This window comes from Ambystoma mexicanum, chromosome 1q (genome assembly GCF_040938575.1).
Source record: "Ambystoma mexicanum isolate Mex_15411 chromosome 1q, UKY_AmexF1_1, whole genome shotgun sequence".
NCBI lineage: Eukaryota > Metazoa > Chordata > Amphibia > Caudata > Ambystomatidae > Ambystoma > Ambystoma mexicanum.
In genome coordinates, this window is record NC_090922.1 from 562,976,676 (window position 1) to 563,003,274 (window position 26,599).

The 26,599-nt window shown below is 47.4% G+C and overlaps 1 protein-coding gene across 3 annotated transcripts; it reads left to right on the top strand.

The window, feature by feature from the left end:
- The first annotated feature begins 6,940 nt into the window (after window positions 1-6,940).
- APOC1 (apolipoprotein C1) lies at window positions 6,941-25,570 on the top strand. 3 transcript variants are annotated; one of them, XM_069641022.1, is made up of 5 exons: window positions 6,941-6,994; window positions 7,354-7,444; window positions 8,759-8,838; window positions 14,396-14,543; window positions 25,342-25,570. In XM_069641022.1, exons 3-5 carry the CDS (start codon window positions 8,784-8,786, stop codon window positions 25,400-25,402), a joined length of 264 nt encoding a protein of 87 aa, XP_069497123.1. In that variant the 5' UTR covers window positions 6,941-6,994; window positions 7,354-7,444; window positions 8,759-8,783; the 3' UTR covers window positions 25,403-25,570. The 3 variants fall into 3 exon arrangements, with proteins under 3 accessions (XP_069497123.1, XP_069497124.1, XP_069497122.1); XM_069641023.1 differs by having other exon boundaries at window positions 6,991-7,115; XM_069641021.1 differs by lacking the exon at window positions 6,941-6,994 and having other exon boundaries at window positions 7,426-7,547.
- Window positions 25,571-26,599: the final 1,029 nt, after the last annotated feature.

Genomic DNA, 26,599 nt, shown 5'->3' on the forward strand with positions numbered 1-26,599 from the left:
GACGGCAGCCTTTGTTGGAGGAAGCTGGCCAAGGCTGCCACCGGGCAGACTAAACTTGTCTGGATGGCCTGCAGTATCATCGTCACCCCTTTCCCCCTCTGTCCGGTCTTTGACCTACGCATGTAAATGGTCACTTGACTGCAAGTTGCCTGAACATCCCTTAAACACAAGAAACAAGCCCCCTTGTCCCCTTTGTTTTCGGGCACTAGCTCGCTCACCCTGAGAGCCCCAAAGAATGCTACTGTGAAGGCTGCTGTAAATAACACTCTCTCCACATTACTGCTGCACACTCTATTCAGACATTTAATTAAACCATGCAGTTTCACTACGTCGATGGGCCACCTATCATCAGGCTTCAGTTCAGTTTGCTTGGCCCAGCCTCTCATGGCCAGTGTGATGTAATGTTCCTTGGTGGGGTCCCTTTCACCCCGAAGTTTGGCATAATGGGCTATTGCTGCCAAGTGATGTGTCATCCATGTTCTGGTTCTCCCCATCCACCAGCACCGGCCCACAAAGGCCTGCACCAGTAACTCTTTCTGTCCTTCTGCCAGTACATCCCTTTGAAATGCTTTGAATCAATCCCAGCAAGCCCAGTACCTCTTTGCTGTGCCTGGGGCCAGCGCTGTGTCTATTAGACAGCTCAGATCACCCCAATCATCCCCCACCAGTGCTCATTGAACGGGGACATCACCTTCCTTGCTTCTGGGCAGTTGCCTCGGAACTACTCCCACTGCAAAGAGAGGGAAAATCAGCGGCTATGTTTATCACGCCGCGGATATGCCGTGCCCTGACCTCGATGTTCAAAGCCAGTAGGCTCATAGTGAGTTCCCTCAGCAATTTCAATACCCTTACATTGTTTGATGAACCCAGATTGATAATCTGAACCACCGCCAAATAGTCTGACCATAAAGACACCTTTTTGTTCTTCAGCTGGGCCCCCTATAGCTTAAATGCGACCACAATGGGAAACAGCTCCATCAGTGTGATGTCCTTTGCGATTCCCTTCAGATGCCACTCTGTAGGCCATGCCTTACCGCACCACCTGTCCCCAAGGATTGCCCTGAAACCGTGGGACCCAGAAGAATCAGTAAACAGTTTGAGCCTTTCAATGCTGGCCCATTCCCTCTCCAAAGTAGTACCCCATTAGATTGATCCAAAAAAAATTCCCACATCCGGAGGTCCTCCTTTACTTCAGATCCCACCCGGACATGTTGGGAAGCATGCTGTAGCCCTACTGTTTTTAGCTCTATACCTCTGGCAAACACTCTCCCCGTGGGTATCACTCTCCCCGCGAAATTGAGGTTACCGGCCAGGGACTGCAGCTCCCTCAAGGTTGCTTTGTTCTTACCCTTCAGTACCCTGATGATCTCCTTCAATCTCTGCACCTTGTCTTGCTAAGCCTGCACTCACCTTTGACTGAGTCCATTTCAATCCCCAGAAATGTCAGTGTTGTGGCATGAGAGTCCTGCACTCCTCTGTCCCTTTTTTACCAATGAATAAAAAATCATTAAGATAGTGCTAGACCCCGCACTTCTTCACTTTTTCCTTTAATGTGAACTCAAGAAAGGTGCTGAATGCTTCAAAGTAAGAACATGAGATGGCACAGCCCATCGTTAAACATTTGTCATAAAAATACCTGTTATCCAACTTCAACCCCAGTAAGTGATGGCTCTCTTTGTGAATCGGCAACAGCCTGAAGGCGGATTCAATATCTGACTTTCCCATTAGGGCCCCCCTCCATGCCGCTTTTACCATCTGTATTGCATCATCCAGGGAGGCATACTGCACCCTACACAACTCCTCTGGTATGCCATCATTCACAGATTGCCCTTCTGGAAAAGAGAGGTGATGAATCAAGCGGTATTGGCCCTCTTCTTTCTTGGGTACTAGCCCTAATGGAGATACCACCAGATTGTCCATGGGGGGGGGGGGGAGAAAAAGGGCCAGCCTCCTTACCCAGCTTGATTTCTTTCTCCACTTTTTGTGCCACAACCTCCGCCATTTCCAGTGCTGACCGTAGGTTAGTTGCTTCCTTGATACCCTTGTTCCCTGTACCAGGGATCTTGAAACCCCACCTAAAACCCTGCCACAGCAACTTTGCATCCACCCTGTTGTGATATATGTTAAGAAATAGAGTCATGGCAAGAAGGTTAACTGGCGTGGGTAAATGTGTTTTAATCGCATTCTTGACTCTCACTGGCTTGTCCAACTCACTCCTATCTGGTAATCCCTCACTCTCGCTTTGACCTCTCTTTAGGCTTGCCATTGCTCTTATGCTTTGCCTTGCCTGAGGAGGAGCTGCGAACCCCTGAGGTTCCTCCTCTTGCATGCCTGAAGTGACATGTTTTACCAAAGGGACAGTACCCTTCTGCAAACTTCCAGCAATCTGCTCGCTCCCCCTGGTAGCTAGCCGCCCGACTGACCCAGGAGGAGGGCCCGCGAAAGGACCCCCTACCTCGTTGCGAGTAACCCCCTCTACCACTCCAAACCTGGGACTTCTCTCCTTGCTGCTTGTCCCCAGACTCTCTGGCGGGAACCATTTTATCAATGTACCCCCCGACATCCACCTCATCCCAAGACATAGCAGGCCATACTTGCATTTTTAGCCTGAAACCCCGGTCATTATCCGGCCAACCTTCCCCTCCATGCTACAGATATAGGTCATGGATATATTGCTCATACGCCACCATTTATAATGCATCAGGAGGATATTTTTCTAGCATCACAGACATGCATATTCTAAATGCTTTGAGCTAGTTGTGAATAGTGGGTTCTGCCTTGGCCCTCTCCCTTTCTCTTTTTTCCTTCTCCTTCTCCGACAGATCTTTCAAACCCTCACCCAAAGGTACAATTCCCAACAAATCAAAAATGTCAACAAACTCCTTTCTCCATAGTTGTTCCTTGGTGACCCACGGGATTTGCCACACCAGCGAGTTCACTGCTGCTCGCACTGGCGCAAACCCTGGCATTGGTCTTCCATACTGGGTTACCTGTCCCCAAACTCCTCCCGCCCCCGGTTTGGGTGGGACCATTGATAATGGCTGTGTCTAGTTTTCCCCACTGACACCTTGGACCCCAGGCCCTTGCCCCCACCATGTCTGCCCTTGCTGCGTTCCAGGAGGGGAGGACATTTGAGACAACTGGCTAACCCCTCTCCCCCCCACCGGCCCAGTGCTAGGCAAACCTACTGACTGAAAACCACCAGGTGGAATTACCTGCCCTGTCACACCTATGGGAGATAAAGCCTGATATATTCCACTCCCCAGCCCCCCCCCCAAGCCTTGGTTCATGGCCTGTTGAATTAGCATCCCACTAACATTAACCACATTCCTATTTGATATGATATGATATGGCATTTATAACGCGCCTATACACAAGTGTTTCAAGGCACGACAAGGCTAGGGGGTGAAACAAATGGAGGACAGACAACAATCCTACTAGGCCAAGTGTCATTCAGGTCACGCAAGTGCATGGGAAGGCGGGAAAAAGGAAAAGTGTGCAGGGGAAGGGAGAGGGGAAAGTACAGTACATGGGAAAGTGGAATAAATAAGAAAATAAATAAACGGCCAGCTGGTGGCAAGTGCAAGGAAGTGCAGACAAAAGTGCTGGTAGGGGACTGTAGGGATACAGAACAACGGTCCCCAGGTGCAGGGGTAGCCAGGGAGGCAGTGCAAGTGGGCAAATGACGGGGCCTGGGCCAGAGATCAGAAAGGGTGGCCAGGTAACCCAAGCAGTTTCAGTCAGGAAATCAGCAGGGGAGAGGGGGAGAGAAAGCAGAGGCAAAGAGGAAGGTTTTGAGGTGCTTCCGGAACCAGAGGTGGCTCTCCTCAAGTTTCAAGGAGGCAGGAAGGCTGTTCCAGAGGGAGGCCCCAGCCGAAGAGAGTAAATCATCATTAGCATTCAATGTCTGACCGTCCCCACTTTTCCCCCAAACCTGCATGCACTGCATGAACATACCTTTGACCATCTCTAGGGATGTGGGTCCCTCCGCAGCTACTTCCACCGGTCTGGCTACAGGAGTGCTGGGTGTGCCACCACAGTTCCCTGGAGCCTCAGCAGGTGTAGGTGCCGGTAAGGCTGCATCCTCCTGCGCCCTCCCTTTCCCCTTCTGTTTCTTGTTGACATTAGCTTGCTCCTTGCTTGACCTGGCTTTTGACGTCAAGGTCCTTTTTCTTTTTGCCATTTGAACCTCTTCCTCTACGCGGTCTTCTTCTGCTTCCTCTTCTTCTTCCCCCCGTAGCTCCACTTCTGCCAGAGCCACATCGTTGGCACTGTCCTGAAACATTAGAGGGACCCCCTTCCCTGACTGGGACCCGGCGTTTCATATCCTAGTTGGCGCACCATTGCGGTCATCCACTCAGGCCCATGTGCTGCAGCAGCCAGTTTTGCCATTGCCATGAATGCTTCCAGCTCCATCCCTCAAGTTGTGTCGTGCAACCCTTTAGAACAATGTATTTGCTTGTTAAACAAGTGTCAGCCACTTGCAAGTGTTCAGCACCTTCCCTTTATTTACCACAGAAGATGGTTTTCCTGCACCTCCAAGGTGCTTGCTGCTTAAAAAGATATCGCCCTGCTCTTTCACTCAGGCAGCCCGAGAGCAGAACGTATGCACCGGACTTGGGAGTGGGTCTGTAGTAGCGAGGCGGTGCATTGCTGTAGCCGCTCGTTCCGTGCGGCCGATGGGATTACCTGCTGGTAATCACGATTGCATTCAAATGCGCGATTCCCCTTCAGCGGGCCCGCATGAGCCGAATGCTGAACCCCACTGTTTTTCACCCGGGCAGCACGATTCTTGTGACCCAGTCTCGCAACCTCTTTTCACCCTCTGCTGGCCCGGGTAGTCGGTCAGGTAAGGCCCCGGCCTTCTTAGCCCCTAGCAGCTCCATACCTTCTTCCACTCGTTTCTTCCTGCGCTGCTCCGCTCCTTCCACACTGGCGGGTCCTCTTTTCTCTTCTACCGCGCTTCCTCACTCCTTCCGGGTCAACTCCTGACTGTGACGAATCCTCCTCTTGGCACTGCGTTCCTGAACCGTCGCCGGCTGTCCTCTGCCGTCGCCGCCTGCACCAGAAGCTCCCGGACCTGGGCTCCAGCCCTTCCTCAGCAGCTCCAGCTGCGCTGCTGCTGAACTGCATGGCAAGCAGCGACGAGTCTTCCCGCCGGCTCTTCCTCCTCTCTGGGCAGCACTTCGAGGACGAGCCCAACAAGTCCTCTGCAGGCTCTCAACACGAAAATCCTCTCTTCTCCGTGGCGCGGCTGTCCTACTGCAGGGGCTGGATGATACCTGCCGTAGGATGCTCGCTCTTTATAAGGGGGTTACCATGCCCCTTTCCATTGTTCTCCCTTCACGGGCTTTGGTGAATTTGGCGCTGCTTTCTTGTAACTTCCCCCTTACCAATGGGGGAGGGGAGGCAGAAGAGGACCCTGCACGGGTTACCGAGCCGCCTCCTCCATCTTTGGTTTACTTTCCGTCGGCAGCTTCAGAAATACACACAGAGACGTCATTTCACCAAAATGCCAGGGGTAGCGAAAGTGACATCACATGACCCTTGACCCCTCATGACATCACAGGAAGTAATGTCATTTGACCCCACCCCGAAGTGATATTGCAGGATGCGATGGAACGCGACCTTTCAACCGTTGACAAAACAGGAATTGCTATCACATAGCATTGTACACTACAAAAAATATGGTTACGATATCACTATAATGTGATGTACATTTCATACAAGAATGGATCGCCATATGTATCGTTAAGATCAGTGTGTATAGGTCCAGATTACCAAATTACTGTGAATGCAAGCAGACGTCCATGACCAAATGATAATGATGTGTTATTATGTAGCACCTACACTTAAGCGCTTTATATAGAAAAAATATAAACCCAATATCACCCAATATCACCCAACCTGTGTTGGTACTCATTTATCGACCTCAGAAGGATGAAAGGTTGAGTTGAGGCGTTTAAGAACAGACTAAATCAGTGACTCACTCCCTGAAATAAACCTTTAATGAGTCTAGCAATTATTGTATAGAATTCCAGAAAGACACATTATTTGGTATTCCGAATCTTTCATATTTAGGGTCAGTGCTGAACGTGTTAGACTTGTGGCACTCCTTTTCTTATTTTTCTTCTTTTTTTTAAGGGGCTTTAACAAGAAATCCAGTCACTCCAGAAGTAAAGAGCCGCATGGTGCTGGCCACAGCCCATGAGCTTGCATTACCAAAAACAAAAACAAAAAACAAAAAAACTTGTTTCTTTGTTTGTTTTTCTAGAGGTCGCAAAGGGAGACCTCAGGAGTCTTAGTTGCGACCTCTGGCGACCCCTAAATGACGTCCCTGAATACACACGTGACTTAACATAGATGCTGAAGTGCACATGGCGTGTATGCAAGTGAACATATGTGCCGGGCTTTCCTCTACACCAGTGGCATTCAAACATTCAAACTTTTTTATGCAGAGCCCCACCCCCTTGAGAAAAATGTTTTCCCCAACCCCACCATGAGCAAAAATATGGCTGCTGGGTCCCCCATTGATGCAAATTCTGCTTATACATTATATTAAAAGCAGTCGCCATACTTTAGGGCAGCTTCGCCCCACTCAACCCCTTTCCCCCACACACTTCGGATCCCCCAGGGGCGGCAGCCCCACAGGTTGAAGACCACTGCTCTACACGCAGGGGTAACCAAGCACGGTTTGCCTCGACAGCGGAAATCCAGGACAAGATGTCCCGCGTCAGTGAAAACCTGACGCAGAAACAAGAAGCTTTTCCCGTGACGTCCTGCCGGAGGCTCGCTGAAGGAGAGGGCGGAAGACAGAGGGTCCGGGCTTCTGCCCCAAACACTCCCGCGGTATTCACAGGAGGAGGTCCAACGCGTGAGATCTGAGGGTTTTCGTCCGAAGGTAGTGGTAAAACGTTATTCAGATCAGTTGGGTTATTGATGCTGCGCAACACTAAGACTGTGCTCCAAGACGCGAGTCTCACAGCAGGCAAATGTAAGTTAGACACCAGGGTGTGAGACTCACGGTCACTGAGTGGGAGAGTATTGCCCCTTAGAGTTGGCATCTCGCATCCGTATCCCTAGTGTGTTTCTTGCACGCCCCGCAGTTTTCTCAGGTACTACATGCCCCCCTCTGTGGGTGCAATGCTCCAGTCCTCAATGAACATATTTTAAATTGATTCAATATTGCAATGTACAAAAAAACAAAGAACCCCACAAACCCTCTCTTCTTCAACGTCCACCGCAGAGCTCCCCCGCCCCCACCCCGTTCCCTGTGTACTCAGGGGATGGGGAGTACATATCCCTCGCACTTGGTTTTAGTTTTGACTTTTTTTCCTACATGTGTTGTTGCAGGGAGAGAAGGGGAGGAGCCACCGGAGAGGTCAGGCGTCGTATATGAAGCCCAGGGAGCCGCGGCTTCAGCAGAATCTTCGTCATCTGTGAGGTGAGTCGGCGCGAAGCATCTCCGGGGCGGCGGGGGGGAGATCTTCTGCGGCGTGATATCTCGAGACCCGGGAAACTCTATGCGCTCCCTCTTGGTGGGGCAGGTAGGTTCCTCGAAAGGGAACGATGGTTGGAGAGGCGGCGCAGCCCCTCCACTCGTTCAAGACGCTGGGATCTCGACTCGCAGGGCTTGTCCCGGGCGGGAACGCAGCGGTCGGTCAGGGGCTATTCCAGGGACTGGTCCTCCGGTCCTCTGCGTGGTTGGGAGTCTTCTGATGATTGTGACTCTTTCTGGCGGGCGGGACCGGGCCCCTCGGTCTTCTTCTGGACTCTCTTACACGCATATTATTATACTTTTCTTATGTTCGGCTTTCTTGACGGTGTACGTTATATTTAGGGACTGGGGGACCTTTCTGATGGCTTGGAGGGGCGGGGGATGGTGCCTTTCCAGAGGATGGGCTGTCTTACTTATGGCCAGTCACTCTTTCTGATGCTTGCAGTCTCTTTTTTGGGATCTTCCCGTGGGTGGGGTCTCATTCTGATAGTATGGGGAGGAGGGGTGAGGTCTTCCCATGGCCGAGGTCTCTTTTTGGGTGGAAGAGGTCGTTTTTTGGGTGGAAGAGGTCGTTTTCTGAGGGATGAGTCCTCTTTCAGATGCTTGGGGGTCATCCCAGGACAGATCTCCCTTTTAGGTGCATGAGGTCTCTTTCTGAAGGACGAGGTCTCTTTCTGATGCGTGGGGGTCATCCCAGGACAGATCTCCCTTTTGGGTGCATGAGGTCTCTTTCTGAGGGACAAGGTCTCTTTCTGATGCGTGGGGGTCATCCCAGGACAGATCTCCCTTTTGGGTGCATTGGGTCTCTTTCTGAGGGGTGAGGTCTCTTTGTGATGTTTGGGGGTCATCCCAGGACAGAGTTCCTTTTTGGGTGCATGAGGTCTCTTTCTGAGGGATGAGGTCTCTTTCTGATGCTTGGGGGTCATCCCAGGACAGATCTCCTTTTTGGGTGCATTGGGTCTCTTTCTGCGGGGTGAGGTCTCTTTGTGCTGCTTGGGGGTCATCCCAGGACAGATCTCCCTTTTGGGGGCATGAGGTCTCTTTCTGAGGGGTGAGGTCTCTTTGTGATGCTTAGGGGTCATCCCAGGACAGAGCTCTCTTTCAGATGGATGAGGTCTCCTGTGATGGGCGAGGTTTCTTCCTAATGGTTGACCTTCTATTTAATACCCGCGAGCCTCTTCCGCTGGCTGGAAGGGTGTGGTATTTGTAGATATGGTCATCAGGATGTCCAATGTATTTTCTTTATATTTCCTGCCACAGGGATTAATTTGTCATCGAAGCCACAATGAAGTTGCTTTTATCGGTTGCTGTGCTGCTGGTGGCGCTGACTGTGATGGCAGGTAAATGAGAGCCACGTTTTTCAACCAATCGGGTTCTCTTCGCTGTGCGTCATACCATGGTACCAGGTTGTACTCACAGGTCGATTCTGGGAAGTATGTGACTCCCCCCAATTCACTCAGTGGAACTGACGGGTCAGGTCCATGCCCCCAGTTTAATGAAGATGCTGAGGAGTTCCTTTTCCTTGTGGCATAAAGTGATTGAAAGTTGTAAAATCCGTGTGGGGTTTTACGTCCTTCAACCATGCCAAGCCACGCCACATTTTCATGCATTTGTTTTGTGTAGAGGAGGGGCGGAATGCAATTTGTGTTTCCGGTGCCTTCCTTCCTCTCCGCCATACAAATGCTTCACCATTTGCGCAGGCATTAACTTTCATGCCGACACAAATGCTGGAGATCCCTATGGGGTCTGGCTGCTTTATGCACCAGCATAAAGCAGGGGGGGCATAGGGCTCCATTGTAAATGCTGCCTGCCAAGCTCACCTTACAATTGAAAGTAAACGCTTCCTGCCCAGCGGAGTGCAATGGTGCATGTGTATGCTGCCTTTTGCCTTGCAATTTTGCACTGCTCCTGCAAACGACCAAAATTTGGCAGCAGGCAAGTTACCTAGGTATATGCTAACATGTAACAACTCTCTACTGCCAAATGACTCTTTGGAGCACCCTAAGCTCCACAGTGCCTGTTCTGTCCTGCCACAATGGCCTTCTTCCTCAGCCCTACTCAGACCTAGGCCCTCCTTATTAGGGTGGTAGTTGGAGGAGCTGAATTGGAGATCAATGCCCTAAAGAATTGTTTAATGTTGGGGAGTGGATAAACAGTCAGCTGCCAGCCTCCTTTCATTGGGCGCTGAGAGCCCAGTATCCAGACACCCGCAAACCTCCTGAAATCCATTTGGCTCAACACATTTAGTTGGTGAGTTGAAACATGTTGTTTAATTGAGTTGAGGGCCCAGTGCAGATAACTGTAAATAAGCTACAGGTTTGAGGTTCACTGCGATTTTAGTCTGGAAGGGCCTCTTCACAGAAACTTTGCATGGAAGGGCAATTTTGGATGGCCTTAACACTAGAGTTAAAAGAGCCCTAGCAGAAACATGAATTTGACATTTATCCTTTCAATGCACTTTTGCACCATCGTAATTAATGTTTTCTCTAGGTCTAATACTATGGCCTATTATCACTAGTGCAAACCATGATCTGTGAGCGTACGTTTATGCCATCAACGACCCTAATAGTAAGCTTCAGAGACATCTGAACAGAGAGAGCATTATTGTTAATGAGTCCAACCCTGTTTGATCAGGGTGGGGCCAGAAGCCCATCATAGCAGATTGCTGGGATGTTTGGGGGATTAAGATCAGAGAATTCGCCCCCCAGAGTAGATTTGTGCAGAAGGAGCACACAATATGTCTTCTGCTGCTCTTTAGCAACTAATGCTGAATGTTCATAGTCCACCCTTCTACACTATTCACAGAGGACTACACAAGTCCAGGTATGGAGCAATCACTACATTATTCCATTGGGAAGTGGGCTTTGCTTGTACAGGGAAGGTGAAGGACCTATAGTTACAGCACAGAGCATTGCTCCACGGCACAAGTCCTAAAACATTAATGGGTAATGGGGACTCACATTAACATGTGCATTGAACAACAATGTGTCAGGAAATGATGTCAAAGGAAGTGACATTACAGCAAGACAAGTGCTTGCCGGCCTCTTTTGGGGAAAAGGTAGCATCTGTTTTAGCTTTTTAAAGAAGGTTTCTCTCACATGTTCTTCACTCTTAAAGTGAGGAGTAATTGTAAGGTGTATGTAACACCTGAGTAATCAATTCCCCACACAGCACCCAATCCTTTCGAAGCTATACAGTACACATGAAAACCAAACCCTGTGGAGAGTGGCATCTATTGTGCTTAGCATTTAACAGAACCTGAACAAGTGAGAGCTTCCCAATAATCTCACGAGGGTTAGACATTTGAACGATTCTACTTCTAGTGTATAACCTAAAGGCCCTCCTGGAGTGCAATATGGACATCAGTAGGCTTAATGTTGCTGGGCTTGGGGGCAATATTTTATATGGGGACCCTGCCCAAACATCCGGATTCGAACCAAATCTCTTGCAGTGTCTCCCATCTCCCGAACACTCCTCCTCCCGAACACTCCTCCTATCTACCCATCTTTCATTCTCACTTCTTCCACCATACCCACCTTCCCTGATTCTATCCCTCTAATCTTGTCAATAATAATAAAGATCATCTCGGATATCGAACAGGCAGGTAGCACACAGGTAGCATACACGTAAATGTATCCTCCGAGTCTGAAAAATCTGTAGCTCACTGAAGCTAGTAATTTGCGGCACTACTGCCCGCTTTTCTCACTGAAAATCACTGTTTCATTTACACGTATGTTAAACAAAAATGCAGAAATAGACATCTCATACAATGTCTTCATGCCATTCTGTTTAGTGCATATCATTTTGCATTCCTCTTATGCATGTAATTACCCTGCTTGTAAATGCACCACTACATGTACCACAATGCAAATTGGCAGCATCTTAAAGGCCAAGGCTGGGTTATCATTTCATAGCTGGAATTGTACTTCTTGAAGTAGATGTTCTTCTCATTTATGGCTATTAAGCCTAAACTACGGGGAATACAGACAGGAGGGCGATCTATGTGAGGAGGGTACAACTGTGTGTTGTTTGTCTTTTTACCTACCCATTGACGGTTCATGGCCATTCTGATGCCTGTGGGCATTCCCATTGATGATGGGCCCCTTCCTGCCCAAAACACTCCTCCTGGGATCCCGCATCAGGCAGTACCATATTGATGTTGATCTGTGGGCTTTTATGGGGCTGCCGTTGTTATCTCAATTCAGATCCAAGTGTAATAAAGTGCTTCTAACACGTGTGCTTTCAGCTACTTGGTTTTTAAGCAATGTGTGTGTACTCACATCAGTTCCTTGAAATGAATTCCTGTTCAAATGTAAATCCTTCAGTTTTGACTCCTTAATAGTCCTTTTCCAGGACTTTCCTTCACATGCCCAGCTACTCACATAATTTGTGAGCTGACGCCATCTTATGGTCAGATCGTCCCACTATGTCAGTTCTTGGCAAATGCCTGCACAAAAGCCAAAACTCTTGCCTTTGCCAATGCTTGCTTTATATGCTATCAAGACTTAGATACTCCCCAAAATGCCATGTGCCCACTTGTCATCCACCTGCTTTTAGTCATTGTTGGCGGGTGATGTCCCTCTCTAGCAAGCATTGGCAAAGCCAACAGTTAGCGCTTTAGTGTAGGGATGGAATTGGCATTTGTCAGGCACTGCCAGGTGTGGTTATCTGGACGTAGGATAGCAGCGCCTCACACATGCCTGTCTAATGAATATGCACAAGCCAAAACGGTTGGCTTTGCCAATACTTGTTTTTAACCGGACTGCAGTGCTTATAAATAAAGTGGCAGAAGACATACTTTGTTTAAACATTTTAATGGCGCCCTATAGCACATTCACAGCTTTAATTAAGCCATTAACTATCAGAAGACTGCTTAGAATAGCACTCTCCGGCCTACACAACACTTCGATGTTACTGCTTGATTGAGCCGACGCATTTTGGCAGGGTGGAGCAGGTAGTCGGAGGGACTGACCACAGGGATTAGCATAGCCTGAGAAAGTCAAAGAGTGGGTAGATAAGTAAACAGCACCCTCAAAATGTGTCTCTCACCTGATTTGTAATGCTCTACTATCTGCACCTCAATGCAATTGTTTTGTCTTAGATGGTGATAAAGCACCACCTAAAGTCATAACTAAAAATTGGAAGGGGCCACCATCCACCAATGGCCAGCATTGGACCTCTTTTCACCTTCAGCTCTTTTTGCCACAAAATCACCCTCGGTTGGTGTGTTTTTTTTTTCTTTTTATTTTTTTATTTTGAATTCTGGTGTTTTCCTCTAGGATCAGATTCAAATTGGTAGAAGACTCAATATTTATTTATGATTTTTGTAGAGCGCACATGGCACTTTCTGGCTGTTTCCGAGCGCTATGTCTTTCTGTAACAATGGGAGAACCCGTGATTTGAGGCGTTAATGTGCAGGTTCTGCTCCTTCAGGTCAGGAATGTAGCACATGTCCTGTGGGCACTGTGTACCCGCGGCTCAGCACAGAAATGTGTTCTCTGAGTACGACTGCCCCCTTCCACCAGCTGCAGTCCTGGCCTTCTGACTCCCAGCAGCCTGTGCGCCGCTCCGCTAGTCATGTGCTCTGCAGCGCCACTCTCCTCTGCGGCCTGCTCAGAGGGCGCTGGGATATATGCAGTGCGAGGCACCCACGCCGAACAGCCGGAGCGGGAGACTCTCCCAAGAGTCCAAGCAGCACCACGCTAGCATTGGCTTCCAACCAGTCACGTGTGTTTACGTGGTCACGTGCATAAACACGAAGATGTACTTGGTATATTATACTACACATGTGCAGCATCTGCACAAAGTCTGCGCCCCCCACCGACTTCATTGACACCGTGACTGTGCCATGCCACACTTATACCTGCCAAAGCACAGGTTTCCACATGCTCTTCCGGGGCACTATTTTTGGAAGGGGGGAAGAGGAGGGATGATGGTTTTACGGTTTATTTACATGATCACACGTGACCTTGATGCAGCAGGTGAGGTCTTGCTGTATATGGCCTGGACGGGGCGTGAAGCCTGGCATTCGGGTACATGTAATGCATGCTTTGCCTAGCCACCCTCACCGACGGGGGTTAGCCCCCGTCACTGACTTTATATATCCGTCTTTTTGTTGTCATACTCCCTTGAAGTATGCCTGTCTCTTTGTAGCCAGGTCTGAGATTATCTCCGTGGAAGTGCTGAGCAACATTTGCTTAGGCTTCACAGTGCAGTATAACAGCAGCCGGAAGTGCCTATGCCCTAGATGGTGTGCGTGTTTACATCACAATTACACATTGGGCCAGTTCCTTACACATTTGCCTGACTGACCCATTGCTTCAGTGCAGGACAGGGGCTGTCCCTCTGAGTTGGCCTGGCTCGTGATTGGGAACATGACCGATGCTTTAGGAATGGAAGTGCGGGCAGCTGCCTATGGCGCCACCAGCTAGAGGGACAAGGGAGGCCATTTTACCCTACGATCCTCAAATCTAGGTCAGATGTTGCAGGCGGGAGGGGTGGGGAGCCCCATAATAGCTCTTTGTCTGGGTCAGCATAAACCCTTGGAACATCCTGACTGGTTGACTATCTACCAGGGCTGTTACTAGGTCTGGAAAAGATACGGGCTACACTAATGTTGGGACTGTCGGTACTCGGGGCTAGCTATAGCCTTTTGGTTGTAGCCCCTGAGCTTCCATCCTGGGCTACAACCAAACGACACGGGGCTTTAGCCCACTCATTGTCCCCCCACCTCCACAAGGCCTCTGCTGTCTCCCATGGTGCGCCGCTCATGGTGCCAGTGTAGGGCTGCTAGTCGCGTGTGGCCTCGACTCCACCAAAAGATCATAGGAACCCACTGTCTCCTGTTCCATTGGGGCCTTCATTTTCTCTCTCTTTCTCTCTCCCTCTCTCTCTCAGACTATGCCAGTGCGGAAGAGTCACCCGGTGTTGGAGAGCACCTGAAAAAATTTGGTCATAAGGTCAAGGAAATTGCCAGCGACATAGGTGATAAAACCAAGAAGGCTTTCCAAGGTCTCCACGACAGTGAGGGGGCCAAAAAGATGAGGTAAGGTCACTCCACAAGCGAACACCTTATGATGTGAAGGGGAAGGGGTGGAAGAGAAGGCTTGGTCCATGCAGGAGAGGGGAGTTGGGGGGGTGGGGGGGTAGGTGCAAATGAGAAGGGCCAGAGGGACTCCGCTGACATGCACGCTAATCGCAGGGAGGCGGGGGGGGGCAGGGGGGGTGCAGCCTCTTGCAGGGAAACATGTGAGTCAGTGATGCACTAGGCCGGAGCACATAAACTGCACAGAAGGCAGGGGTTTTAACCTTCTACCTGCTCTAGGGACTGGCCCCATTCCAGACCGGTAAGTATGTGCCATTGCAGAATTTCAGGCAGTGCTAATATGTACAGCACGCACACTTACAATGCATATGTTTGCAGCAGTGTTAGTGTAACCATTTGGCAATGGTTTAAGTTTGTCCAAACAAGGACATGTGTTTAATGTGTACGTGGAGCCTGCACCCCATGTCTAGGCGGCACCGGGGTGCCGGGCTGATACCAGCCCTTTCTTTCTTTTGATCTTGCTTTCTTTTTCCTTCTTTGCATAAGTGTTTCGTTAATTCGTTTGTCCTTTTATTCCTTCTGTTCTACATTTCTAATAAACAAAAAGCGTGCAATGCCTATACTGGGCACAGCTTAGTTAAGAATGCTTCAAAGCTGCACAAGTAATTGCGCCATTTAATGGCTTGTGAGCTGCAACGCCATGGCAAGGCGTTTTACCATGTTGCAGAAAAACGTGGGTTTGGGAAAAACCGTGCACACAACTATGTGTCATCTGTGAGCCCCCAAGGGCAGGAATCGGAGCCAGTGAAATCTGCATTGGAGGGCCAGCAAGGCACATGTGTGGGGAGGTGGCAAGTTGGCTCTCTGTTGAAGGGAGACGCCTTCCTCGGGCGGGCATGGTTTCAAAGAACCCTTTTATTTATAATTTTTTTTTAAGGTTAATCGCCAGTTTATTTTGTCAGTAAGTGGACCCTTTCCAATAAACATTTTTATCATTAACATTTTTATCAAATTCAGAGCACAGACAAGTTTTCTCATCTGTAGGTCATTTCTGGTGGCAAAAACACATTTTCCTCCGACTGACGCTTTTAAGATAATCAGTGCGTGGATACTGTTAGTCATTTGAATTTACTGGGGTTTCAAACATTATTTAAACAAAATAGCCTTACATTAAGAATATACCTGAAATAACACTCATATGTTTTCTCTCAGGAATAATAAGCAAAATAAAAAGCTGTCGTCTTGCACATCAAGAACTGTGCTATCATTATCAAACACTGTTGCTAACATTAATCTGTAATGCTTGTTTGGAGCTCTGCAATTCATTAGTCCTGACAATCACCGTTGTTGCTTTTTTGGGCATCCATCACCATTTGTAGCCTGTGATCCTGACTTTTTACCGAACACGAGGAAACGCCGATAAAGTATTCATGTCAATTTACAACACACACACGGGAAGAACTCGTTCATTGCCACTGGGCCCTCGCCTCATATCATTATCCCATTTTACGTCACACTGTTTCGGTATGGACTTTTGCTTGCCCAACAAACGTGTGCAAATACAAGTGGAAGTCTGTATCGGATCCATTACACGGTATGCTTAAACTTCAAAGTGACTGTTGCAACTCTAAAGAGAGGGCCCTTGGCGTATGAGGTTATTATGTTGAGGGAATGCGTGTGCATGCTTATTGTAAAAGTATACAAGTTTGCAATGCACATATTGGGCAAACATAATGTTAAGAATGGGTGAAATGAGCACACACGAATAAGTGGTGTTTGAGCTGAAACACCACACCATATGTTGAAGGAAAAAAACATGAGATTGGGTGAAGCAGTCCACCAAAAGCCGGTCTTACCTCAGCAGTGGCAGTTTACGAATTTTAAAACTGGTGGGGCATTAATATGTCACCCAAGGTGGTTTGTGCGGGACCCAGACGACCAGGAGGCTTGGGGTTAAGGTGTTGCTTCCCCACCCCACTTTTAAATTTAATGGCGTTTATTTTATTTAATGGTTCCAAACGGTGCAGCATTTGCACTTAAGAACTGTTTGAGGGAAATTGGTTTAAAGAACGGCCCGATTTTTCTTCGGCAGTTCTGTAGAGGAAACACAAGGAACTAATACTAAAGATGACAGGTTGCCAACACAGCAGAAGCATTTCAGGCGTTTACTGGTTAGAAAATCATGTCCCCAAATCAGATGCACGGTGAGTGGGCATTTCAACAGGCCCACATACCCTCATGGGTCCGAGGGAGTTTTCCAAAATATCTGGAGAACCAATGGTTGCAGACTGTTGATCCGACCCTAGTTGTGCCCTCAACCATGCTCATTACAATCCTGCTTTAATAAGCAATAGAAAATAAGACACTGTGGTCATCCCAACCAAAATGGTACTTACACGTGGGACGCCGATCACAGCAGAGTGTACCTTTCAGGACATTCTTATTTGAAACATTACAAACCCCACTGGTTACAGTCACATTAACATCTAATATTAGCGCCAGCCTAAGAAATACACAGATTGGCATACTGGTTTGATATTAATAGCGACAAATCAGTGAACAATTTTCTATCAACTTCTTGCCACTGTACAGCCTTGAAAAAGAGCACAAATTGTCGAAACATGTCGCCGTGGCTAGGGCACAGACCTTCTTTGTTAGATTAAAGATTGAATGTTGATACAAACTGACTTGTTTTATTAAAATGAAGTATTATTGTTGGGATCAGCGCAATGGATCTTTTGTGTATTATTTTCTGTAGTCTGTGTCTAAGAGGTTAGGGCAATACCTCTTAACACCAAGGTACGCAGCAGGGATGTATGTGATTTCTTCACATTTGTTTCTCCTACTGGAGATTTCACCGAATCCATTTCGCTGAAAAACCACGTCTTCTTTTTACTTTTTCTACTTTTATTTTTTAATGTGGGGAGACCCCGGCAGCCCCCCTATCCCTTCCACACCCTAATTTATACCCATACCTCCCATACATTAAAGTTAAGCCAACAGAGCAGTTATTAGGGGTGAGGTGGGGTCGGCTGGTGGGTGGCATCGTGAGTGTCTACAGTGCGTGAAGAAGGGGCTCCTTGAAAAGGAGGGTCTTGAGCTCCTTTTTAAATTAACTCTGGATATTGATACCTCCTTAAGTACATGGAGGATCTCAAGGGTGCAGTAATAAACCTTGGTGGGATCCATTCTATCGTCCGATTTTGTATCATCCAGGCTTTGATTCCCAGGTCCCTATAGGGGGGGCAATTCATGATGTGCACCCCAGAAGCTCTAAGCTTCAGAGTATCGGAGAAACACCATATAACCCGTTTCCCTCAGTGAAAAAGATCACCTGGTTGGAGACCTTTCTTGGGGCCCTGACCTGTCCGTACCCAGGTTGATTCCTACTGGAGATCCCTCTTAAAGTCTAGGTGCTGCTGGCAGCTGGATATTGCTTCCAATGGAGTCATGTTTGGTGATTCAGAAGGGTTCATATATGGTTTTGACGCTGGTTTGACTACTGCAAACTGGTCCTTACCAGATCTGTGGAGAGTTTTGCCATGCTGTAGCTTTTGGCGGACCACATAACCCGTGCGAAACCAAGGTCCCCCATTAAAATATCCTGTGAAGTTTGAACGATGAGAATGCACTCCTCATTGGGATCTGAGACCCCCAGACTTGGAAAGAAGCCTTGCAAGGTGATCTGTACTGAGAGAAATCAATGCGGAGGAAGCTGCATTGAAGGACAGAGCGAGTGACGACAAAGCTCTGCAGTGCTTGGGGAGACATCCCAGGACTGTTTCAAGGGCGAGGCTGCCAGATTAGAGGGATAACAAACGCACAGCTGTGCTCCTGCTCCTGAGCCGGGATATCGAGAACCACTGTCTAGACTTTCAGCTCACAAGTATGTGTGCTAGCTGGTTGCAGAAGAGATTGTCATTAGAGGCGGCTGGTCCATCTGCAAACGGAGACCCCCATGGCGCCTTGTAAATGACCTATGATATCAGATCATGTCTGCCAGACCCGGTGGCTAGCAGCAGGATTGCACAATAAGGGGGCATATCATGCAACATGCCTTGGAACTGTATATCTCTCTTGCCCTAGAACATTGGTTATACTTCCTGCGGCCACAGGCACGCCACTGCTCTTAGCAGTTTGGCAGCAAATGTGTTTGTCAGGCCAGAGTAAAAGGCAGTGCATTGCTCCAGAGAAGCCTTGGAATAAGTGCTGACCTGATGATTTCTTCTTTGTCTGCAAGGGGTGGTAAAGGCGTTGAAAATCCTTTGCAGCTCACACAAGTGCAGGTAGTTTTTGAAGAGCCCTACACGGTGGGCAGTCATAATGTCGACAGTCAAAATGTCGACAGTCAAAATGTCGACAAATAAATGTCGAAAAACAATAATGTCGACAAACAAAAATGTCGACATTTTTCGATATTTTTTCGAAATTTTGTATTTATTGTAAGAATAAATAAATAAATATATAATTAGAATGTGTTGAGTATGAGGGGTGGGAGGGTGGTTGGAGGGGGTGTGGGGGGGGGGGTGTTGGGTAAGGGGGTTTGGGGGGACCTCCCCCCAATAGTAAATGATACTCTTTTTGGTTATTTATTTATTGAAAAAATAAATAAATATATAATTAGAATGTGTTGAGTATGAGGGGTGGGAGGGTGGTTGGGGAGGGTGTGGGGGGTGGCAGGGGGGTGTTGGGTGAGGGGGGGTTGGGGGGACCTCCCCCCAATAGTAAATGATACTCTTTTTGGTTATTTATTTATTGAAAAAATAAATAAATAAATATATAATTAGAATGTGTTGAGTATGAGGGGTGGGAGGGTGGTGGTGAGGGGTGTGGGGGGTGGCAGGGGGGTGTTGGGTGAGGTGTTGATAGTTTTAAGTGAAATTTTTTTTGTCGACATTTTTTTTTCGAAAAAATGACTTTTTACATTATAAGTATAGGATGTCGACATTATTATTTTCGACATTTTTGTTTGTCGACATTTTGTTTTCGACATTTTGACTATAAACCGCCCTACACTTTTCCTGATCGACCTAATCCTGGATCCATGAATTAGTTTTAAAGATGGAAACATCCTTCTCTTAACAACAGAGTACATTTTACCCTCATCTGTGATGTGATTGACCTTTATGTAATGAACAAACGAGACGGTGTGTGAACATACTGAATATCATTCCGAAATTAGTAACGATGCATTGCTGCAAACGCAGCTCACACATCTTCAATCAAAAACTCGCATGAGATGTCAAACCGGGACACCAAAAGTATAATTTAATATCTCCTGATCCATAGCCAAGATTACGGTGCTGTTGTGTTGCTGCGTGCAGTTCAAAAGGAAACTGCCTCTGTGTGTCAAGCAAACCTCTAGGTGTGTATGGTGGAGATGTCATTTGAAATTGACCTGATTGAACCCCGAACAAGCATATGTTGTGTTGTGTACTTATGTTGTTTATCTAGTCAATATCTGTTATGCTATGTTTTAGCATTATGGTTGTGTGTGTGTGTGTGTGTGGTGGTCTGTGCATTCGTTTTTTTTTCCTTCGAGCGTGGGTTTGTGTGAGGATGCACATCAGTACATGCGTGTTATAGTGTGGACAGTGTTGGGATTGCTAAACGGACCATACTGAGTCTTGGCTGTGTGCTCTTGAAGTTTGCTATGTCTCATCAAGCTGTTCCTGTTTTTGAAGGGAAGTTTCAAAGATGGGTGATCGACTCCCACCCAGTGCTTAATTTGTAAGAAAATAAGTGCCAGAGGCGCAAACATTTTCTAGCACGCCTGTGACACAACAGGGCGGACAGTGCTCGCCCACTGTTGACACCACCCATAGCTCAATGCAGTGTCAACATATTTGAGGTTTGAGCTGCCACTCGGTCCATTGAGGGTGATTGATGCACTGTGCGATGTACAGATATCAATCCACGTAACATTAGATGTGTCTTGAAACTTAAGTGTTTCTTTGAAACGTATCAGCATTAACATTATGCTCTGATCGTATCGCTGGCAGGTAGCACATTTTACCCATCTAGCCACAGAAGACATGAGCAAACATGCTTTCCTCCTATGGTGAATTGAATGAAAAGTGCGGGAAAAGTCATGACTAAACGGATGAACTTGCCTGTCAAACACTGCAGCAAGCTCTTCCTGCGTAGGTGGCCATTCATGGCAGGAACAACTTCCTCTTTGGTATTGGCCGCTTCACTGACTGTACCCCTGTGCTGGGCCTGCTGGCTGGTGACTGCCCTGTTGTTGTCAACCCACCCTGCCCATTATTACAGTACAGAATTTGCAGCAATGCCATGCGAGCTGAGTGGAGCAGTGCACAGGCAATGCCGGCATCAGTGCCCAGCATTGTCATCTTGCAACTCATTGTTATCCATGGAAATGGATAAATATTCTGCCCTGCCAAACTGGCTCATCGGGATCATGAATAGCAATGAGCCAGACCAGTATGTAGAAACCCTGGCCAGTGCAGTCTGCGGTTGAATGTTCTATTATTAGGACTGACCGACTGTTGAAATAATAAAGTTCCTAAAATGCTATAGCATAATCAAGCTGGGCTCAGAAATAAGTACCCAGGCTCAGAAATAAGTCCCTGGCAACTCTCCCCCCTAATCCCCCACCCACACAAATTAAGCACTGAACACCTTGTGGTGCAGCCCAGCCCGATCTTAAGCGGGACCAGGGAAAGGGAGAAGCCCAGCAGTGCTCCCACATTAAAGGTGCCTCTCTTAGATGAGACTGGGTTCATCTGATAATGTTTTTTATCTCTCTATGTGAAAATCCATAAACCAGCTGGCTTAGATTTCCCAGCAAGACAGGATGGTCACCCTTATCGCAGGATGCTAACGGGGTAAGCAGCGCCACATGGCAGCTTGATCCTTTCCCGCTTTCTTATCTCAGTTGCCAATCAATGCAGATTCCATTCCATGCATATGTCTGAACCTGGTGGGCAGGAGGATGGGTTTGTGTGTGAACTTTAACCAAAAACGGTCAGGTTGGAGATTAGGCTACATTTTGAGAAGGTGCAGCCATCAAGACCCATCTCCTTGCCAATTGTTGTGACCTGACATTTGTTTATTGAAGAGTTAAAGTTTTGCATTTTGGGTAATGTGCATACCCACAATGCTTTGCTCATGCGGCTCTAAACCGGAGTTGAAATTACAGTGATGGGTGCTGGGTCGCACAGTTAGTGACATGCGTGATTTGTCAAATGGCTTATTCTGTTTTTATTGAAGAGGGAAAGGCTCGCTCATTGAGATGTGTTTATCAGTATCATAATGGCACATCAAATAAAAATTGTTGGGTCCATCATGAAACCAGGAAATGCACTTAATTAGTGGGTTTAAACTACTGTAGGACGGTATACATTTAATGAGGTTTTACTGGAGATATCTAAGAGTGTGCTTATCCGGCACCCCACTGGTTCTTGCAATTGGCCTTCCCGCATTGGGCTCTAATTTTCAGTGTCAGGAAATCCTGGTCTTATGTTTTCAAATGTATGCCTAAAGTAAAAACCCATCCTTGAGGATCATTCTTGTGTTGGTGGGATAGCAATACTTTTTTATGATGGATAAGCTGCATCTCATGCCATCTGGAAAGTGCATTTTTAAGAATTTGAAGCACTTTCAATGTTGCCACTCCAGTTTCCATTCTTAGCCTCTGGGCAGGTTTGTTCATGAAATTTGATATTAGATATATAATGCCCTTTATCATAAAGGTCCTTTTGCCTCCAAGTGCCTCTTTGTCAGTTAGATCTTTTGTTTAAAATTAAAATCTGTGCCAAAGGGCACGGTGCAGATTTGGCTCTCTGAAGGGAGGCTACAAAGTTGAGTGCTTTTTGGTATCCTCAAAGGTCGAGGAAGCTGACTGGTGTGGCTTGTGGGGCTGCCCTTGGTGTGAGCCTCTGTGGTCTTGTTAGCACTGTCACTGCAGGTGGTGGCAAGCAACGTACACGCCCCATCTCAAACCTGATGGCACTATGGTGCGACCAGATAATTGGCGCGATCTAGAAATTAGCGACTTAAAAATGAGGTCTACAAGATGCCTTTTTGGTCTAGGTAGGATCTGAGGTTAGTAGGACGAAACCTAGGCCAGAAAGGACGGAGATGCAGCAAGACTCCCTGGTCTTTCCATCAAGATCTGCCCGTACACCTCCAATCTGTGTCTCTATGCATTATTTTTATATTAATAATGTCTATAGTGCATAAACCACACCAGAATTCAAGAGTGTGCAGTGCATGCAAAGTCAACAGCGACCTATAAAAAGGAAAATGGCTGAGAAGAGCAGAATGCCAGCAGCTACAACAGAATGATTTGGAAATAAAACGGAATTAAGGGCTTTCTGGAAAATAATGATTGGGGTGGGGGGGATACAGGCTGATATTGTCTGGAAAAGGCTTCCAGAATCGTGGATAGTTTTGCAATCAAATTTACGAGTTTCAGGTGTATTTAAAGATAAGAGGCCCCTGCACCTTGTGACTCTGGACCCCCGCACCCCAGCAATCTGAAATGTGTTGGCTAAATGGGAGGGATGCTGTAAAGCAACCCATTGCTTTCAAGGCACGGCAGCCCATTTCAGAATGGATGCATCCTCTAGAGGTCGCCAATGCAAGCCGGCTAAGATGCGAAATCGGATCACGTGTCCTTCCTGTGACCAACCTGGCAACCGCATGAAGTGCACATCCCAGGAAACGTCAGGAACACGTCGAAGCACCCATAAGAACGGCTCTACCTCCATCAATGAGGGTCAATGCCAATGATTGGATTTCTCTTCTACAGAGGTTTCGCTGCACAAAGGGCTTCATTTTCCAAAGCAGAGGCAGCTTGGGCCTTTTAGCAACATGGGCCTTCGATGGGAGCTTCTTGTCGAGCCAGAAGCTGTGGGATTTTGTGGAAGGAGCAAGAGTTGCCAAAGCATCATCAATGAATGTGTGTGGTGTTGGACATTGCAGGGAGTAGCTGATCCTAGAGTGAGCCACTCTATAGTGATCTTAAAGTGGAGCCAGGAAGCTATAGAGTCCTGCATTAGCCTATCTCAGACTCCTTACCTATCCCCAAGATGACATGACGCGCTAGCAGTACTACTGGAAATACAGTCTGACATCTAGAATGTTTTTAAATTTCTTTTGGGCTACTTTTTTACATGAAGACAGCAATAAACTAGTTGCTCAAAACATGTGAAAGTCTACGGGGTGGAGAGAGGAGAGGAAGGATATTGTTTGAGACACTAATGAAGACTCAGCTCACTGTTTAGCTTTCCATGATCCCAAATGCCTAACCGCTGGCTCTCCAGGTGTTTTGTACTAGGACTCCCATAATCTCTCACCATTGGCTATGCTGGATAGGCCTGGTGGAACCGGCAGTCCAGAAACACCAGGAGAACCAAGGGTTGCAGACCCCTGAGTGGAATAAGTGTATCTTCTCCTAGCTTCTGATCGGGTTGCATTTTAATGGCGAGCAGGGAGAGAGTTCCATAGAGACCCTCAGGATGAAGTAATGCCCATAATAAAGAATGCTTTGTCCTCCACCATTCTGTTAGGTATTTCTCTCAAATAATGCAGACAATGCGACCCTCAGTAAAACCTTCCTTCTAATACATTTCCCCTCTGCTCCTCCACATTCCATGACATTGCCTTAGCCATTGCCAGGGCCCTCAGAAAAAGTCTTGGGGCTAATGTTCGATGGGGTGTAACATTAATGGAAGGTGTAAAAGCCTTGCATAAGACTTTTACGCCTTCCATTAACGTCACGCCCAATTTTCATTCATTTGTATGGTCGAGAGGAATGGCGGAACACAACTTACATTTCCACCTCCTCCCTTCCTCTCTACTATACACATGCTGGGGTTCCCTATGCAGACCACTGATTTTATGGGGCAGCAAAATGCAGGCGGGATCCATTGTAAACGGTGCCTACCATGAGCGCATGGCATACAGTGGGTAATTGTAAACAATACCTACCTTGCCAGCATGCTAGGCAGCATTTCCTCATTTGCACAGCAAAGTGCAAATGTGCGGTGCAAAAGGCAGCCTACAAGCTTGTACGCCACCTTTTGCCCTGCACCTTTCCACTCCGCCGGGCAAATGATGACAACTCAGGGCTGGGGACATGTGCTTGCCAAAGTGAATATGAACAGACCCCACCGCCAAATTATATCGAGACTTTAAAATGAGCTACTATGTATCTTTTCCATACTTGGCTGAATCTGCTCCCTGTGCTATTACATCTGTCAATAACTAGGCTAAGGCCCCTGTCTGTTCTAAGCCAATGTACGGTCTGGAGAACACATGTGTAGACTATGAAGAATCAATGTACAATCGAAATATTCAATGTAGGATCTCTGAGGAATCGATGCAGAGTTTAGAGGAATCAATGAACAGTCTCAGAAAAATCAATCTGCAGTCAGAACTATCTGCATATTGAGTCTGAGGAATCTATGCAATAATATTAAATGTACACGACTTCTATCCGTCTGAAACAAGGGTAAGTCTTCTAGTGTGACTGGCAGTGAACAGTCAACTAATGTGCCCCACCTAATGTCGTTGGCTGAGTTAAGTCCCTCCCTTCCTGTGCACCTCCTTATGTGGGTGACCTGAGGCAAGCGCATGCCCGAAGCCCATCCACGTGCCCCACCTTATGGCATTGAGCAGGGATGAGAGTAGTGCCAGTGCTCCCCCTTCTTGAGGGAACAGGGTTAAGTCTTTTCTTTTTATCGCTGTATAGACCTCACCTCCCGCACACCTTTTTTTTTCTGTTAGTGTCGCAGTCTTAGTGTTTTCACTTGTGCTCTTCTTGTTGCAGAAACTGGCTTTCAGACGCTGGTCAGAAGCTGAAGGATGTTCTGAACATTAAGTCGAAGTAGAGAGGCGGACATATCCAGAAGAGTGTCGGACTGCGCCTCTGGGCATCGGACATCGCAGGCGGTGGGGCCCTGTGCACGGGATAGTGGGAATGCTCGCTTTCCAGGATGCATATTGTATTTTGCTAGAATCTTTGCATTGTAGATACTCATTAAAATAACCAATCTTTACAGTGTCTTTTCTTGTGTTGTATGCTTTGCCGAATGCTTAGTCCAGGATTTCTGCTTTTCATTGATTGGCAGGATCATCACACATCCAGATATACATAGAACTGATGTGTGGGTACCCCCGCTTCTAAGTCAGTTAATTAAAGTACAAGAGAATATACTGATTTGCCAAGCCCACATGTTGTGAAGGGGCACACAAGGATTAGTCTATCCCATCCAAATTTAAGCCAGACACATTCTTATATACGCCTCCTCCTTGCAAGGCCAGACACTCCAAGAGACAAAACCTTGTTCACAGTTCACTACATCTTCTCTCTGCATGACCACACGTTTTCCCACAATGTCTCTCATGAGGGCATCCGTCATTACCAAGAAGCCTTGTGAACCCCCTCTCAATGAACTTGTTATGTTCTCATTATCACAATCGCACCTTCTTAACACATGAACAAATCTCCTACCCATTGGACCACCATTTAAAATGTGTTAATGCAACCACACCTCCTCACTACTAACCCACTGCGTCATCATAAAGCAACACATGGTTCCGACTAGATCTCATCCCTAGAATACCACTCTTGCCCCCATTAGATCCTTGTGCAAGGTTCCTACAGAAGAACACAAGTCATCCCCATGAGGTCTGAACAAGACCCTGCTTCATCCCACATCCCCATGAGACTGCAATTCCTCACTACAAGACCCCCTTCAAAACTCACAAGACCACAATTTCTCACCACAAGACTTCATCTTGCCCTCATATCACGAGGCAAACCCCCAACCCCACATTGCCTCTTTAAAAACACATGGATACAACTCCTCCCCACAATACCAAACATTTTCCCCACAAGACTGCACCTTCTTTCAAGTATCACACACTCTTTCAGAATCTGATCTTTCAGGATAGCTATGCAGTCGGGCCTGTGGTACACTGACAGGTGTAGCTAATGCAAGAAACTTCTCAAAGCCCTTCAACTGTCAGCGCAAAGGTGCTGGAGGGGGAGGGCGAAGCGGGAGAACTGGACTTTTCTCGATCCT

Coding starts and splice junctions, on each gene's coding strand:
- APOC1 (XM_069641022.1), top strand. CDS start 8,784: ATGAAGTTGCTTTTATCGGTTGCTGTGCTGCTGGTGGCGCTGACTGTG. Junction 8,839..14,395: donor GGCGCTGACTGTGATGGCAG/GTAAATGAGAGC, acceptor TCTCTCTCTCAG/ACTATGCCAGTGCGGAAGAG. Junction 14,544..25,341: donor GAGGGGGCCAAAAAGATGAG/GTAAGGTCACTC, acceptor TTCTTGTTGCAG/AAACTGGCTTTCAGACGCTG.